This window comes from Coturnix japonica, chromosome 10, assembly GCF_001577835.2.
Source record: "Coturnix japonica isolate 7356 chromosome 10, Coturnix japonica 2.1, whole genome shotgun sequence".
Taxonomy (NCBI): domain Eukaryota; kingdom Metazoa; phylum Chordata; class Aves; order Galliformes; family Phasianidae; genus Coturnix; species Coturnix japonica.
This window is the reverse complement of record NC_029525.1, coordinates 15,293,741-15,312,004: the sequence shown is the minus strand read 5'-3', so window position 1 is coordinate 15,312,004 and position 18,264 is coordinate 15,293,741. Positions and strand designations below refer to the sequence as shown.

The 18,264-nt window shown below is 38.3% G+C and overlaps 1 protein-coding gene and 1 long non-coding RNA gene across 5 annotated transcripts in view; one reads left to right on the top strand and one right to left on the bottom strand.

Moving 5' to 3' along the window:
* Positions 1-8,252, bottom strand: part of LRRC28 (leucine rich repeat containing 28) — a 48,173-nt gene extending 39,921 nt beyond the window's left edge. Inside the window, exons 1-4 of one of the 4 annotated variants that reach the window (XM_015873180.2) lie at positions 8,161-8,252; positions 5,806-6,034; positions 2,853-2,893; positions 285-322 (exon numbers count right to left, since the gene is read on the bottom strand). In XM_015873180.2, the coding sequence (XP_015728666.1) occupies positions 285-322; positions 2,853-2,893; positions 5,806-5,973 (247 nt within the window). In that variant the 5' untranslated portion in view covers positions 5,974-6,034; positions 8,161-8,252. The other 3 variants (XM_015873182.2, XM_015873181.1, XM_015873183.1) reach the window with 3 other exon arrangements.
* Positions 8,253-8,258: 6 nt separating this feature from the next.
* LOC107318868 overlaps positions 8,259-18,264 on the top strand; it is a 49,112-nt gene continuing 39,106 nt past the window's right edge. The window contains exon 1 of the long non-coding RNA XR_001557559.2: positions 8,259-8,373. This is a non-coding gene — a long non-coding RNA (uncharacterized LOC107318868). The remainder of the gene's footprint in view (positions 8,374-18,264) is intronic.

The following is an 18,264-nucleotide window of genomic DNA, read 5'->3' as shown; positions in this document are numbered from 1 at the left end:
GCAGAAGACACTCCAGATTTTGTTTCTGTAGAGTGCCATTTAGCTACTCCAGTTTCTTCAATTAGAATTGAAGCAAACAGCATTCAAATGTATTTGAGAGTTCATTAGAAGAATTTAATGTAACATAAACAAGAATATTATCAACTAAGAGCTATACTGGTATGTTTTATATCAAAGTCTTTAATGTTTTATGGGAAAATAAAGGAAAAGATAGGCCTCTTCAAAGAAGAAAAATGAATATTTTATGATTCCTGCCACTTATTGTGAGCTGGTAGATTACTTACCTTCAGGTACAACAACTATGTTATTTGAATGAAGGTACCTGGGAGGAGGAGAAAAAAAGCAGAGGACACCACCTGTTACCCTCAAGGACTTCTGCTACATAATCAGTTTGCAAAATATCCAATTTCAGACTGAAAGAACACCCTCAAAGCCATTCCTCTTTATGACCATAAAAAGCTGTGGACACCACATAAACTGGCAATGGACAGGTACTTAAGTTTCAGTAAAAACTAATAAATGATAAACTTATAAATAAAACAGAATGACAAACAATTATTTCAAATGGAACATTCACAGTTACAATAATGGGCCTCAGTTCTGAGAGTCACAAGAAGAAAACAGGAAGGAAAAACAATGAAGCAGACAGAATAAGTAAAGTCAACCATACTTGATCATCAGGTTTTCCCACACAGAATGCAAGACAAGAAAAGAGAAAAAAAAAACAACAAAAACAAAACTGGCACAAACTATACCAATTAGAAACATTTCTCTCTGTACTTTAGAAAAATAAATAAATAAATCTTGCACCTTACCTGACTGGAGAAAAATGATGCAGTCACCTTAATTGAATTTTTCAGCTCTAGAGTATATTTTTCCAAAGAAAAACCCAACGTTGCCCATTGTCACTTAGTTACTGAGACCAGCTCTCTCACTAAAAATATTCAGCACCCCCTGCTGGAGCTCTCCCTGCACTGCCACTCACTTCCTACAGCAACGTGGGTTTCTCTTATTTTAATTTTGATGCATAAAATCAACATGGCTGCAAATGAACAAATGGCTCTGGTAGAAAACAACACTAATAGAATTTTCAAGTACTGATATACATTGGTGAAGAATATTGAGCACTCAGTGCTGAATTGCCAAAGGCACACACAAAAACGTTACAGACAAGTTTGTTTTTCTGTTCTACTCAAACAGCATTCCCAGAAGTAGCAGCTTTGTCTTTTTCAGGCAGATAGAAGCAAAGAACATTTCAACTGCGTGTAGCATTTATTTTTCTTTAAAAGCTGCAGGAAGTTTTGTAAAAATGTAGGAAATAAAGGACTGCTGATGGTTTTGTGAAAGCCTTCATTTATAGCCTTGATGTGAGAATTCTCCTACTCATTTCAGCTGCAGCTCCCAGAAATACTCCTGACTATTTCACTCAGGTAAATTAGAAAAGGCATATAAGGATTTACAACAGGTCTCCCAGTATGACAAACACAATATATACAGAAATAGACAACAGTAAAGTTCTTAAAAACATACAGTGAAATTGATACAGATTTTTATTAAATTTGTCTATAACTTTTTTTTTTTTTTTTAAGAAAATATTGTGGTCTCTTCTCTGACAATGAGCAGCTCTTACTGCCTGTTCAAACACTGCCTTGTGCTATTAAATCTACACAATCACAAGCGCACTGCAATTCTTCGTAAACCACTAGAACATACAGAATAATGGTGGTACAGCTATGATTGCTAATTAGTTATCACTCTTATGATAGGTGTTTGTAAGATATTATTTTAAGTAATAATTTACACAGGTCTTCCCTAAAGGCATCATCAGATAGCACGGAGATCTCCTGATGCCCCATGGCAAATCATTAAACACCAAGTATATGAAGTATTTATTTTTCTGCTCAACAGCATAAACAAACTCTTAAGACTCCAGCATGATGAGACAAGACTGTTACTTAAGCAAGTTGGAGACTGCAGTGACATACAAAACAGCTCAATTATACACCGGTCACGTGTACCAGAAAGGTGTGGTCTCAAGGACCAAATTAAGATGACAAGATCAGACAGCTGAATGCAGTAGGCTATTCAGATACACACCTCCTCCTGTTTGGAGCTTTTCATTACATAGAATCAGTGGTCTATCAGTTACCAAACCAAACGTTAGAAAAATGAGTTACAGTGGGATATGGGAATGTCCCTTTTATCCTCCGTCCTCCAATTCTATTAAGCAAGGACAACATAACCTCAACAACAACAAAAAATAGGGAGTGAGGGAAACTGTTGGCTCAGACTTGACAACTTCAATTTAATTGCCAAAACAGAACAGTTCACATGATGTCCCCTCTTTGGACTAAACGGGATAATCTATTCTATCTTCAGTTGTTACTACTCATACTTGCCTATTCCTGCTCCTATTTGTCTTGATTAAGAAAAGAAAAAAGCCACGCTGCACAGACCACCTTCTACAGCCAATAAGACTGCAGTCATTATGACTCTTGTAGCTGGAGTGGCAATGCACAGCCAGGGATGGGCTCTGGCTCTATCACAACCACTGCATTCAAGTACTTTATATAAGAATTACAACAGTTTACACAGGAGCTGGGGGTAGGTGTTTTTATCCCCTTAACAGCGTGGACATTTCTATAACAGTTCTCATTATTCAACATATGAAATCCACACACTGAACATATCTGGATACAGCACCACTTGAAAACATAGAAAAAGCACCTTTTTTGTCCTCCAATAGAACCCTTACTTTATAAAAGACAGGCAATATACAGCAATACATTACAAAACTATTTTGAGATGGACCAGCACAATAAGAATATATTAGAATTCCTACACAAACTCACAATTCCACGAGGTTTGGAAGCTTCTGTGCAAGGTTTTCTGGCTGAAAAAGAGTTAGAGATTTTTAGGTTTCAAAACAAACACACACATTGTGTACCCAACTAATTTTACTAAGCTCACTAAAACATGTTAGCAGCTAGTGACAGAAGAACTGCAACAAAATGTTGGCATACAATATCCTACTTCCACACCCCCACATATTCTCCACCAGTGCAATCTGGGATATTTCAAGGAAGAACAATTCATTAGTAAAATTGAACTACAGCCTAGAAGTGACAATAATGTATCCTCAAGCAAATGGTATGAGGACTTCTGGGGCTGAAAAGATGAAATGTAATATATCTTCAAAAGCAAAGTTTTAAAATGAATTAGTTGAGGCTGAGAGATTGCTGAGAAGCTGAGACTTGAAGGGAAAGACTTAAAGGGGAACAAGATCTATGCAAGATACCTTCATATTAACACATTATTTTGTGATATTAGTAAACTAAGGTCTAAAAATTCTGTGTACCTTAATCAATAACCATAAAGTCAGGCACGCCAAATCCAACAACTAAATTGCCATATTTGCATGTTAACATGCTATCATTTTCATAATTACTGATCTATAGCTGCAATTCAATTCCTTGATGGCATTTATAACCAAGAACGTCTACCACAAAACGGGCTTGCTAAGTTTGAAATGTTGGTTATCATACTTAAGATTGTTAAAGGTTAAGATTGTTTTATAAATTTATTACGAAGAAATATGTAAACCTGAAAAAGTTACCATGATATTTTCATACAACAAGCACACTACGTGCTAGATTTGAGCACACACATAATAAAAAACATATTTGTTTTTAACTGAGCAGCAGAAATGGTTCTGTAATAAATGAACCAGCTGACCTCCAGACTCAAGAATCAGGCTAAACTGATCAGCTGTTGCCACCTACTGGAAGGTTTGCTGCCGTACATTTATCAGCACGGGAGGCTGCTGAGAGTAGAAACTTAATATGGGAAAAATACACAATGGCTGCAGCATGCTCAGATCCAAATTAAATACATCAACATTCAAATTAAGGATATTAAAAAAAAAAAAAAAAAAAAAAAGTAGCTCTTCGATCCCAAACTCTTTATTCTATTAAGGACACTAATCTGAAATACAAGCATTTCCACATTACACATCCAGTTTTTAACTGTTTCATCTTAAAATACAGAGATAAAAGAGAGGAACAACTCCACAGTTTACAACTGTACAGTTTAGAATATCTATCACAAATTCGTCTTCTTGAATGCCACAAAAAACAACTGGTCTAAGTCAGATCCTTTCAATACAACATCCCACAAAAACATTAAGGTTAAAAGGAACTATTCGTGGTTCATCCACTGAGGAATAAACTCAGTGACAGGGACTGTGGTCTTTGTTGTAGACACAACAACTAATAACAATGATGGATGAATAATCAGTTCTGCCACCAGCTGAGGGAAGTCTGCCTCACCCTCAGAGGGCATATCTGAATAAGTGAACCTGCTGATCCCGTCTCAACAGGAAAGCATTGCACATTCTGAATTAATAAAGTGAGAACAACTGCCTTTTGATACGGCTAGTTCATGCTTCTGACAGTGCCATGAAAGCACACTCATTTCTTTTTATAGATGGGTAAACAGGATCACTAAAATGCTAACGTTATCAGTCAAATACTAAACAGGAAGGTACAATACTAAGTTGGGATATAGGCGTGCTATACATCTTCCTGACCCTTGTGCAGCCTTGTGCCTTTTTGGGGAACACGCTGCTGACTTCACCTATTTTTTGTCTACTACAACTTCCAACCTGCATTCTGCTGAATAAATGCTCTGTTAGATCCAATTTTGGGTACCCAAGTCATAGCTGTAACATTATGCACTTGAATAAGATTCCACCAAGTCACATTAAGAGAAAGTTATCCTGGTCACTTTGAATACTAATTCTATATTTTGTGCTGTTTGAAAGTAAAATGTAGATCTTGCTCAGGCAAATTTAAGTGTTGTTTCAGTTCCATTATCTCACAACTCACTTACAATTATAATTACCTTAAGAAAAATAAAACCAGTAGATACACAGAAAAGTGGTAGACAAAAACTCTCCATGTTAGTTCCATCTTTTGAGTAGTGCAACCTTCATGAGTCTTACATCACTAAGCAATCATTGACTTCCAGGTTAATTTTTAAAGCAGTTTTACTTTTTAACCATGAATGCCATGATTCCATTAAATCATTAAGCAAAAAGTCTTGCCCAAGAAATACCAAAGTAACTTTCTACAGCACTTGCAAACTTAATTGATTTCAAAGATGGAGGAAGGTATAAAACCTTCAGAATCCTTTCATCTCTTGCCCTGTGTAACAAAGCCTTTATTAAGGAATTCTAACGCATCACTGTCAAAGCTTTAAAAACTACTACTTAAGGCAAGAGATGTCAAAAACAACCACCACCCCTCAACCCTTGAGTTAGTGGTTTATTCTTCCTACTGTTGGCAGATTACAGAAAACAAGTTTCAACTGGAACTTTAACAGAAAGCTTAGAATTAGATTTTGGGATTGGCATTGCCTTTACAGTAAGATATACACAAAGCTCAAAGCTGTTGAGCCTGATGTAGCTGGACTAGACAGCACAGCATCTCCTAACAATAGAAGGATGTGACCACTGATATTTTGAGCAAGATTTACCAGTTAAAAAAAAAAAGCATGCAACACAGACCAATAAAAACAACAGCATTGGATCTTAAGAGCTTCAACAGAATATATACAAAGGCATATGATTTCCTTTATTATACCCTACCTTATCCATCCAAGTTAGAACATAATACAACCACACATGTTGTATGTACTTCACAAGGGATCACATGATTCAGGATCAAATTTGCTAAACCATTTTGTAAATCATCTTTCCTCTTTCAAAATGAGACAGTAAACATCACAAGAAAGAAGTTGTCGTACCAATGTGGTCAGAGAATTTCGTTTCATATAAAGTCTCTCCAAGTACTGCAGCCCCTCATCCTTCAGTAACTCCAAAGGAAAATGATGCAGATTTCTGTAATTTAGGAACAAATTCTTGTGCTTTTCCAGCTTTGCCTCAGAGATTGTTTTACATAGTTCTGATGCCATGACTAATTCTGTTCCAAACACCACATCTAGTGCACTGCATCTTCTAAGATCAGGTCCATTTCTAGGAGACAAGAAGAGAGAACAAGACAGTATTAAGGGTTATGCCATGCAATCTTTTTGCGAGTCAGACTATTAGTTATCTATAACTATCAAAACAGCCATTCCATTCAATACATACTCAGAACATTCACACCATCGGTTACATTAGAAGCAACCTTTTGAGCACTTTCTGCATAGTGTTCAAATGTGCTCAGATCAGCATTAAATAGATATTAAGGCATAGGCGATGAAACAACGCTTCTTATTTCCCCAATCATTTTCCATTGACCTTTCAGATAGTACTGCCATAGCTGACATCAGCAGAGGAAAAAAAGAAATCTCTCTCCTACCCACCACTGATATTCTACATCTACTCTGTGGTGTGTGCTAAGAATGCACAGATCATCAGCAAAATGCACAGTTTATCAGAGGACGTGTGCTTGGATGACTTAAAAACATCCTCATGTAGATTTAAAGCCAACGTTGACAACAGGCTATAAAAGTCTGTTAAGTCTTCCCACATAAAATTACGGGGAAGCATTATCATTTGTTATCATTTGTATAAGGTATTGGGATGGAAAGCAAATAAGACCATCTGAAAAGAAGATAATTAATACAAGAGAAACTTGAAATTTTGCAGCATCAGCCGTAGCTGTGACAGCAGACTTGTAGCAGTCCTAGAAAACAGAAACGAAGTATCCAGCTTTACCAATGACTTCAAAGCCAGAAAACTGAAACATGATGATTAATTTTTAATTTACCTGCATGTGAAGCCAGGCTTTATTTAGCTTATCTCAAAGGTACAAACAAGATTCTAGTTGTCATTATGTTGCATTAATTTGGATAATAAAAGCAATGCCGCCTCCTTTAAGCTGTCTCAAAACTCAGAATATATTCAGAATATTTATAAAAGTAAAGTTAAAAGCTTGCTATAGCCTTACGTGTATAAGCTCATCTCCATTAAGAAAAAGGAATCACAACTGCTTTCCATCAATAACATCTGGCCTGTTAGTTTATTGCTTTACTGATGGAAGCATTTCTCTTCTTACCTAGTAAGGAAGTGAAAGCACTGAGCTATCACTAAGAGTGTCACCTGAGGCAGATCTTTGTGAGTGAAACTCAGCTGAGGATGGAGAACTGGACCATACGTGTAAACCAAACCACAACATCAGCTGGAATAATTTGACTGATTTGCAGACAAGCAGCTCTTAGAAATGACCTATGCCCTTCTGGAAGAATGCAGCATTTATTGCCTTCAAGTGCCATAGGTGCTACTAATCACAGCTGGGTTGTAACATCCTGTATACCCTCTCCAGTCTTACCTTATACCCTGTTCAAGAAGTGCTAAGATCAATTCTGTAAGCAAACAATTATTGCGTTAAGAAACCTCCATGGGATTGGACAGTACCAGTATAACTCTTTATAATTAGAGTTTACATCTAAGAAACATCACTGTAAGAAAAAGGCACCTCCATCAGTTGCCTTGAGGAGGCAGGGTACAGGTCAGCTGCAGGTCTGTGGCAGCAGACATTAAACCACTACAAATCCCACACTGACTATCAGAATTAAAATAACTCAAGGAAAAAAATAGGACTTGTAATGCACATGTTGCATAAATATTTGGGTACCAGCTGCTACTACACAAGAAACGGAAAAGGAAAAGCTCATCTTTCCCTGATGACAAGTGAAGCAATTTCAGTGTTTTTTCTTCCCCCTTTGATAGCACAGCTCTCAGCTTTGAGTTCTTTATATGAAAAACATAAGAGAAAACATCCAGAAAACAGGCACATAAACGTCCCACAGCTTTCTGATGAACACTGAGGAACAGAGGAGCTCGGTGAGGAACTGATTTGGCTGCTGTGAGGGCTGAATCCCGGCTGCTTCACACAGCATGGAAAAGATAAAAACGTGCACAACTTATAAGGTAAAACTGCTCCGAATGACCGAGACAAGCGGCCCCCGGCCGGAGCGCGTGAGGGGAGCGGCGAGAAGGCCTGTGGGGGCTGAGGAACGGACAGAAAGGGAGCTCGGAACGGGAAAGCCTCGCACTCACACTGCGGGATAAGCACCGTGCTCTCCCGGCAGGTAAAAACAGCGGAGATACCGCCCTCATACAGCCCGACACCGCCACACAACGCCAACACTCACCGGACCCACACGGCGCCACCTCCGGCTCCAAACAAGGGGGCGGAGCGGGCGGATCTCGCGAGTTTCCACGCGGCGGCGGCCTGTGAGGGGCGGGCCCGGGAAGATTGATTGAATTCTTGTGGTGTTACACAGGGCTCAGCTTGTTCTATCGGATATTTACAGTGTCCTGTGTGTGAACATGAACCAGGAGATGGCCTTCAGTTCACTGCTGAGGTAGGTGGTCCAGGTGAAGCTGGGAAGAGTCACGAAGCGCTTCTTTACATACGCGGTTGATGGAACACAGTTTGCCCAGAGAGGCTGTGGAGGTTAATGACAGCAAATCCCCTCACACTCAGTACATTTAGCATCACTGGGTATTTCCAGGTGAATATGTTGAATTTTGTTGACAGAACTTGAAATTTAAAAATAAAAAAGTCCTACAAAATTGAACATTCTCCATTTTTATCATATTATACTGTACACACACACACATATATATATGTATATATATACATATTTCCCATTCTGTTCAATAGCAGTCGAGTGGCCTGCATTTATACCACCAGCACTTCAGGACTATAAAGACAGCAATTACGTTTATTTCCTTGTTAATTACTTGTTAATGCCACATGGAATGGGGTCCTGGGCAGCCTGAGCTGGAGCCTGATTTATTGGTTGGTGATCCTGCCCACTGCAGGGAGGCTGGAACTCGATGATTTTGAGATCTTTTTCAACCCAAGCCATCCCATGTTTCTATGATCTCTTTTATATTCCGAGTGTGGGGGTTCCTACTACCAGTTCATTACAAAGCCTTCTCCCATTTGACAATAAAGAGGAAAGTGTATGATCCTTTCCAGACTGCTCAGTTGGCAGACGAGTCTTTGTATCAAGAGAGAAACCATTCTTTGCCAAGACAAACATCCTTCCCCATCTCAACTATATTACATTTTCCTCCTAATCTGCTGTGAGTGTTCACATGTCACTATTTCTTTGTCCTTCTGAAGCAGTCACTTTAGATTATCTGCTGTTTTGCAGAGCCTGCAATTGTTGCACTCATTCATTCTCAATCTGATTCTTCTTTCCTAACTGATGTGATCGTGGTTTCCCAAGGTTATGTCATCAAATTCTGTGCAGTGGTTATTAAAGGCATTACAATCTCAGATCTGCAAGCTGATCTCTGAAGTTCTGATCCTGAACAGCACAGGTGTAAAGTCTTTTCTGTGTAGTCACAAGGCTAAAAACGATGAGCAGAACAGGCAGTGCTGGAATCTGATCTTCCATTAAGGAGAATGCTTGGCTCATTGTTGCCAAGTCATTCCCATCCAACCAGAGGGACTAGTGGGAAACCCTTTGCTAAGTTAAGTACCAGGTTATTCTCTCTTAACTGTGGTGTGATTCTTAATTTTGTGCTTATGGGAGCAGGTAACAAAAGGTCTTGAAATTCACATCTTGCTCAGGATGACTGATCTCATCAGCGTCTACATGGAGAAAATACTAAACCTTGTGTTGAAATGCAACAGCTTTATAGGTCTGTGTAGACATTTTGCTGTTGCCAATGTCTTCAGTTCTTTACTGAAACAAATACAGTAATTGGAGCAAATGGGTACAGCTCCTCTGGTGGCCACCTTTGCACCAAACCTATACAATGTGCATTAAAAGGGATGATTCTTCAATATCAGATGTTTAGCACAAGGTTGGTACCTGAGACAAACAACTTTGGTAAGATGCAATTGGACTGTGTGGTACATTTGCAAGATCTCACAGCTTGATAACTCCTTTTTCATAGTCAAATGGAAGAAGAAGCTGTTTAACACATATTTTCCTAGCTCAGGATATTTGACATTGTCTATTGAAATGGCAGCATTGCAGGTGGCTTCTTCCCTCATCTATGAAAAGCAATGACTTACACTTTTCTTCTAACAGGAGTTTGACAGCCTCATATCATCACCAGATACACAGACTGAGCCATTAACAAACTTACTTTCCCACTTTACTAGACAGACAATATGTGCTGTTGGCACTACTATTACTTTTTCAGTTTACATTTTCTTAATTCATTGTTTCATATCTGATAACTCGACTTAATCTCATTTTCTCAGTACAATGTTTCACATAATGCTTTTGCAATATACGCAGCTTTCACACAAACACTGGGAAAATATTGAGAAGTTAGGATATTTTCTACATTTTTATTTCTTTGTTTTGCTTTGTTTCATGGGTTTGTTATCCCTACATCCTGAGCTTAAACTCTGCCTTCTGGAACAGTACCAAAGTCTGGACGGCAGAGGGAGCTCCTGTCTGCCGAGTACCAGCATGGCAGTATTTGCTGTGGGTATGTAGTTGAAGACTGTTGTGTTTTTGTTGTTTCTTTTTTCTCGCAGTTCATTCGTTCTTGTATTTGTTAAAGTTGATCTGCCTCCTTCTTCACCTTGACTTGTCTCATTGTGTCAGTAATGCTGACGAAAACATCTTAATGCCTAAATTTGAAAGAAATCTGAAAGAAATTCATGTGTTTTTTCTGCTGTGGTTCAAATAATCTTTTCTGATAATTGAATATTATATTAAAACTGCCAAATTCCAATTTGGGCTTTATTCATTAGTTGAGGAAAAAATCCTGATAACTACATTGATTGTGTTATGGATTAGACTCCGTATAAAGTAGTGGAAAGTGCTCACAGTTTGAAACAACCTTAACACAAGATACATGAGCAGTAGATTTTGGCTCTGATGGTGCAGTCTCTGCTCAGTTCTGAATTCCCATTGATATAACTCATCTCAACTGGAAAAAGAAAAATGTTGCACTGAAATCCCAGGAACCAAATTCCTCTGTCAATGCACTGAGCAGGTAAAACAATGGGCAGAACAAATGTTTCTGCCTCTGCTCCAGTAGGAAATCTCAATATAAGATCACCGCAGAGGTAACAAGTGAGCTACCTCTCCAGTGTGTATTACATTGTTAGACCTTTAATGGCTAATAACAGCACAAGTAAATGATACCGCAATATTTTATGCTACATTTGTTGACAAGACAACCAAGTTAATTTCAACTAAACAAGTATTGCTTTTCACCGATATCACTGTATGACAAGTGCGTTAATGAATACAATTTTCTTGATATTTTGGATTTCACTTTATGAAACTTCTTAAACTTGACAGATTGTTTGACGTTAAACCAGAAAAGCAGCAACAAATTTAGGCAACCTGTGGTTGTTCATTAGTTTCAGGCTGCAAACGGTACGACATGTTCTTTGGTCTCCTTTTATATAACCTCAATAGTAATTGTTATTTTTACTGCTGCCCTCTGCTGTCATTGAGCTGCTGTGGTGGTTATTTCTGTGTTCTTCCAGGCCCGAGATCTGCTTTCCCTTTGCTTTCATTGCACTTCCCCTGAGTACAGCCCATACATTTGCTGAGTTTGCACTTGGTTTCTGGAGTATTTTTAATGATACACTGGGTCTAATCCTAGCAAACACTGTTGTTCATTCACCTGAAATAAGTGGCTTTAAGGTTATTCTGAAGCTGTCCTACTTCCAGTTGTCAGACTCACTCCAGTTCATCTCTCCAATCTGATACAACTATTGCTAGCAAGCATCATTTTCTATCTCCTCTTAGCCATTTACTTTTTCTGGGAGAGAAGTCCCATGCTTTTCAGTATGTCATAACAAAGATATACCGTGAAGAGAGACTCCAAATGTTCAGGAAGGATCCATTGTTCCTCAGGATTTACTTCAGTTTGGCTAAAATATTGAATCCTTATGTCCTTGTTCGCAGGTCTGTAATTTTAGTGCATCCAAGATTCAACTCCAAGTGTGCTGCATTTGTTGGTTTGGGGTTTTTTATTACATATAATACACATACTTGAAATCACGTTTCTACGTGTTTATGAGATGCCTGTATTCCTTATGGAAAAGTTCCAAGTGAGGTGCCAAATATCTTGACTGTGTAAGAGTGATTGTTTTGTGATTTTATTCTGCCATTTGTATCAGAAGGGTGTTAACTCTGTGACCTGTTACGTTATGATAGAAATGAGGCAGGTGGTGAGCTATTTTTCATTCCCAGTGAGTATAAATAGTGAAGGGGGGAAGTGTGGTGTATACACTGCTCTTTGATTTATGCAGGCGTACTGTGGGACCTGTTATATTGAAGTCAGATATAGAAATCTGTTCCTGAGCCCAGTGGGAGATTTGCTTGCAGAGGGCTCAGAGGCTTTCTCCTTTCTGTGTGAGCCGTCCCTTTGGTTACAGCTGGGGTCTGACCTGTCCTTTTATTGAACACAGTAGGAGCAGTTGAATGTATGTCTGGGTGTTCCACATGTTGGAGGTATTCAAGACTGCATTCTGTTTAGTGCAGATTTTTTAGTGTTCAAAAGCAAACTAGAAAAGTCAAAGAGAATGCATATTTGTTATTGTTATGGGCTTTGCTTCTTCTCAGAAATATTCAGTGTGAATCCCTGAGCACTTCATTAGTGCAAAGTCCAGCAGTTAAAAAATGAGCAGGTGGCAGAAAATCCAGATAATATTTAAGTGGGCTCAGGGAGAGACTAAGATAGTGGTTAGTAACAGCTTGGCAGTGAGTGGTGCTTAGAAAACATACGTGTTCTTTTTATCTCCTCCCTGGTTTTGTACCATTTGCAACCTAACTTTGATAAAGATCTTTCCAGACTATAAAACTGTGGCAGAATACCAGGTACTAACTTCAATTTTCCTTGACATAAGAAGTGTTTTGGAGAATATGGCATTGCATCTGGCTCTGCTCCTAGGGAAATGTTCTGAACCACATCCATAACAGCTTTAAATGCTCAGTATGACAAAAAGAGCTAGTTTGTCTCCACTCGGAATCAGAAATGAAGATGCAGAGTAACTTCAACTGACTGAGAATAAACCTTCATGCTGAAACCATTTTTCATTTTTACCAATGGCATGGGAAAAAATGTCATGTGCCCCTCACTCTCTTCTAGGAATTAATAGCCCATAATTCTGTGACAGTGAAGTAATTAGATCTAATAAACCCTTCTAGTGGCCCAGTGCTTTTAGAACTGAAGTCATACTCAGTGAGTTCAAGTTTCTTAAATACACACTGGTGTGCTTAGAACCATTATCCTTTAGTGAGTGGTTGCACTTGTCTCACAATAATCCGCAGATACAAATTACAGCAGCCAAACCAGTACAGGTCACAAAAGAAGCACAGCATATATTTGTTTCTTTATAAAACGGAAGCCAGTTAGACAGCTACATACAAAGCACTCACAGATGCTGGAGAATACATGCCTGTCAGTGTACCAGTGCAACAGTAAATGCAGCACTGTTTGGCCTCTACCTTGTTTTCAAAAATCAGTCTGCATAGTCATAATACACTCTTCAACAAATATGGAAAGCTGGGAAATTGATAGGCTGCTGTGATAGTATGAAGTGGAGAGGGACGCTTCCATAAAAGATTTATGGAGTTTAGTATGCCAACATTTAACAGCATACATCACATTTGTATGGGTTGATGACAGGATAAGTTTTGTTTCCTGAAGAGGGGGTCAGCTCTCAAAGATTTCGCCATCTCAGTTGTACAGAAAGCTGTGTTAATGATGCAAAGATTTTTCTTCCATTTGCACATGTTCCCTCCCACACCTCTTTACTACGTGACTTTTCAAAGCAATACAGGGTGCATGGTGAATCCCTTGTGTATGAAAAATCTCCAAACATTTTCCTTCCGCTCCTTAGGAAAAGGACCGAACTGAAAGGACATGAAATAACTACTGACAAAATTTTTCCTCACACAAAGACAAAGTCAAGGATCAGTGCAAAGCAGCACATCGAAATATAAGTGAAAAAAGAGAAAGGAGCAAAGTTTAGTACATAAAAGCATCGCAGCACAAGTGATTAGATGAGACTTAGTGTTCTGACCTCAGTTGCAGTTTAAAGTGTTTGAGTCTGTTCTACACCTGGTGGCAGAGCTCAAAAAACACAAAAGGTACAGGACGTAGGGGGAATTCTCCTTTTCCTGGAGGAAGTTTTGCCCTGAGGGACAGAATTTTCAGCCTGAAGCACTGTCTGTCAGAGCACTATAGAGCACTACAACAAACACTTCCAGTCCTTGCTGGAAGATCACTTCTGAACTGAGAGAAGAATACGTTTGCACAACTTTAGTATTAGTTTAAAAGTAATTTTGAATCTGGCAGATTTAGAAGGTCTGTAATAAACTAAGAATTTTCAATGCAATTCATCTTGCTGATTTAAGGTTTTCAAAATTCTGCCCAGTTTTTTTGTTGTTACCGTTGTTGCAATAAATACACTTTCCCTTGAATGGCAGTAACTCAGTTACGTAAGTAAGGAAGACTTTGCTGTTTTCCCTTTCTATTAAGCCTCTCATTGATACATGAGCTGGGTGAGGCAATATTTCTCCATGCTTTTACTAATACAAAAACTAGAACAGGGCAGGATCTTTTTGCAAATAAACCCGCATGCTCAGCAAAATTGAAATTCATCTTAACGCAGAGATCCATTGCACTCCAAATTAAAGCTCCAAGTACAATAACAAGAAATGTCTGGGGGGTTGTAACAGACTCTCATCTCTCAAAGCTGTGACTGTAAATTGCAGTGAATGTTAGCACTAGGAATAAGCTCTGCTTATTTAGTAGGAGTTGGCATTAAGAAGGAGCCAGGATAAAATACAGATTTTGCAGTGCTGAAGAAATTACTTAAAAATCTTTCTATAAAATCTTTTATTGCAGACAGGGTCACACAGAAGTAAAGATAGGCCCATATCCTTTAATTTTCCTGCATGCACTGGTGATCTGGTTCAAGCTGACCAATTAAATGCAGTGTACAGGGAAAATACTTGTACAGAATGATTTCTGCTCTGTATTTCATTGGATCATAAAAGTGCTGCTAGTAGTTTCATGCATATTTTAAAAGGCTATTTCAAATGACCAGAGACAGGAAGGTGATGTAAGTTTTGTGGATGGCAGATTTATAAAAGGAAAACAAATGAAAGGAAAATAAAACCCCTTCCGAGCACTATTTGACTTTCCCAACCCATCTCATGACAGGCGTCAGCAGACTTGCAGGATTTGCTGTTTGTTTTGTTGTTTTTACAAATGGATTTGCCCCCTCCATCAATTAGCACCTCGCTGCTTTGGTTTCTGTTCCATTTGAGCCAAGCTGCAGCTCTGAGGCAATCAACCATTGGCTCTGTCCGCACTATACTCAGAAGAGGGCTCATACTGACTGCTCTGTACAGCTCTAGCTGTGGGCATAAACACAGCTCTTAGGTACAGGACCTGGGCACAAGTACTCCTCTGTATCTAGCCCTGCCTGGAAGGGAAGCAGGAATCCTTATATAGCCTCCATGCTCATCAGAGTTTGGGTTTCAGGCTAATACATCACTATGAATAAAGCCTGGATTAGAATGGTAACACTGCTGGGACTCTACAGCTGCACGGAATCTGCAGTGAAAGGACAATGATAAACATTTCAAAATGACACATAATTTGAAGTCAAATTCACCAGTGCAACTGATAAGGTTAGCAGTACTTAATGACTGCAGTACCGTATAAATTCTAGCTACAGATTTACAGGCAGCTCTTTTCCAAGCTAATTGCAACTGGTCATTTGTATTATCTACTTGAGAATTTAAAGTGCTTTAATTTCCTGGAGCTATTTACAAATCTTAAAGAACACAGAGAGTACTTCCTTAAAAGGATAAGAAAAGCTACTGCTCTCATTGCAGCCAGAAAACATTCTTCAGTCAGACTGTCCTTTAACTGTTATGTTGATTGAAGAAAGAGGGTGAAAAAATTAAAAAATACATGGGACTCTGTCCTAGAGCACAGAAGTCCTGTGAGGAATCATTCCCAGGGGTGGGAACTTTCTACAAAGACTTTTATTGTCTTTTCCAGATGACAATTCGTTGCAGATGGCATTAGAAGCAATGTCCTGATTTTCACAGTTAACATTACTGATGAGAAAGGTTCACACAGGTAAATTAGCTCCCAGAACTTCCAGGGTTTATGCAGTTTTAATTCTTTTGAAGTAATAGTGCACATCTAGGTAGAACATGCTGGCAGTTTCACCCACCCTATATTTCAGTTCATTTCAGAGGATTTTCTAGTGCTTACACTCGTGTGACTCTTTAGCCTGAATACATGAAGGGCATAGATGCCAATTCTGAGGTCACTTTTCAAGGTTCTCATGTTATCACTTTGACTATTTGTAGTACACATTCTAATACATCAAGGACATACAGATCACAAGTGATTATATTCCCTAAGCTGTTCTAATGTACATTTTCTCTCAATTCCTAGTTTTAAATGCTGTTTTCGGTAACTGTTCTAGATAGATTTAGAATGCTGAAAGAGCTATGATAGAGAGATTCTGACTTTTTTTCAGTATTGATTTTTTTTGTTTGCACAATGAATTAGTATAAAAGATGACAATATTGTAGTTATTTTCGAATATTCTGATCTGAAAGATAATGATAACCTGAGCTGGGCTGGCCTTGCCAGGGTGGACAGTGTCAGACTTTAGTAATAACACTTCTCCTCAGCGCTGAAAAGCATTCAAGACATTTGCCTTTTGTTTATAGCTCTTTCCATAAATGATATTCGTCTGAAGTAGCTTGTGAGACAAAGAGTACTTCAGTGTAAACCTTCAAAGGGAGATACCAGAGACAGAGCTGCACACAGGCAGCCTTGTTTGGAATTGTTTCCCTCTTTGCTTTTCAATGCTTGAGCCCCTTCCAGACTGTGTTCTTTAAGAGCATTTGAAAACAGACTCTGCATAACACAGCGGGCACCAGGCAGAGAGACATTTCTTTAACTCTGCCATCTTCCCCAGGTTGCAATTGTCAGTTCAGTAACAATAAGAGTATTGATATTCAACAGTTCACAGTTATTTTAGAATCAATTCTTTTTGCTGTAAACTTTCTGGTGTTACAGTTCATGTTTATATACGTCATCCCTTATGCAGTGTAAAACACATTAGTACTTTCCCTATAAGTTAATATATAAAATGTAATATTGTGATTTTGTGGCACCTTTGACATGACAATCCCCAAACAGCTCATAAGCACTACTATGCTTCATTATCCTGTTGGCTGTTTTGGTTTTAAACTCATTTGAGACATGACTCAACTTGGATTCAGAATGCTCATGTCATTTTGCTCAACTGTTTATAATAAATAAGTGAGGATATGGGAATAGAACCCAAATTCTTGCTCACAGCCTACTTTTCACACTTCTGTCCAAAAACGTTGTATAATACAAGTCTGAGCAGTGAACAGAAATCTAATATGGATTATGTTCAGTACTATTGGTTTTCAACATTTAATCTCTACCATCAAAATGCAAGCATTAAAAATATAAATTCCCTTTCATGAGAGAACCATCTAATGAAAAGCTTGTTTATCACTCAATAAAATATGTATATATTGAGATCAACAAAACAGTAATATTTTTATTGGAAGTGATTATATCATCTTCAGATCAAAGCAGCTCAAAACAACACTACAGCTTTTTCACATCCAGTGTATATATATTCCGTGTTCATCGCCTAAATTATTAGTCTTCAAGTCTGAGTTCAATTATATGGCCATCTTGTTAGAAAATAACAGTAGATGTACATTTGTGCTGCTGAATAGCAGTGTCCATCACTAAGATTTTATTTCAGAGATGTTCAATGTCCAAATCAGTCAAACTGAATTTAATTTAGACATCTAACTCCCTCAGGCCTGGTTTGAAAATGTCAGCCTAAAATAGCATGTGCTTGAGTACAACAAACTAGGAAGGGACTTTTTATATTTGTATTTGAATGTACTAACTAATATCACAGAATGCATTAGAACATGACTGCGCTTTTCTTCACTGAGCTGAGTTGCCTTTCACAAACTTAAGATAATGGTAAGGAGTCCCTGGAATAATACTACTTCTACTTGCATCACATGAGTAAAATGAGAGAAAGAGTTCCTTAAATTAACCAGGTAGTGAACAACTGATCATAGGAAAGATTAAAATAGCTGCCTCTGAGGTACCAGTTATAGACTGGCCCAAATGCCAAGGGTTTAGAAAGTGAGCTAATGCTCTAAACAAGAATATATGGATATTAGGTAACTCTCATGAGTCAAGAAGAAAATTTAATG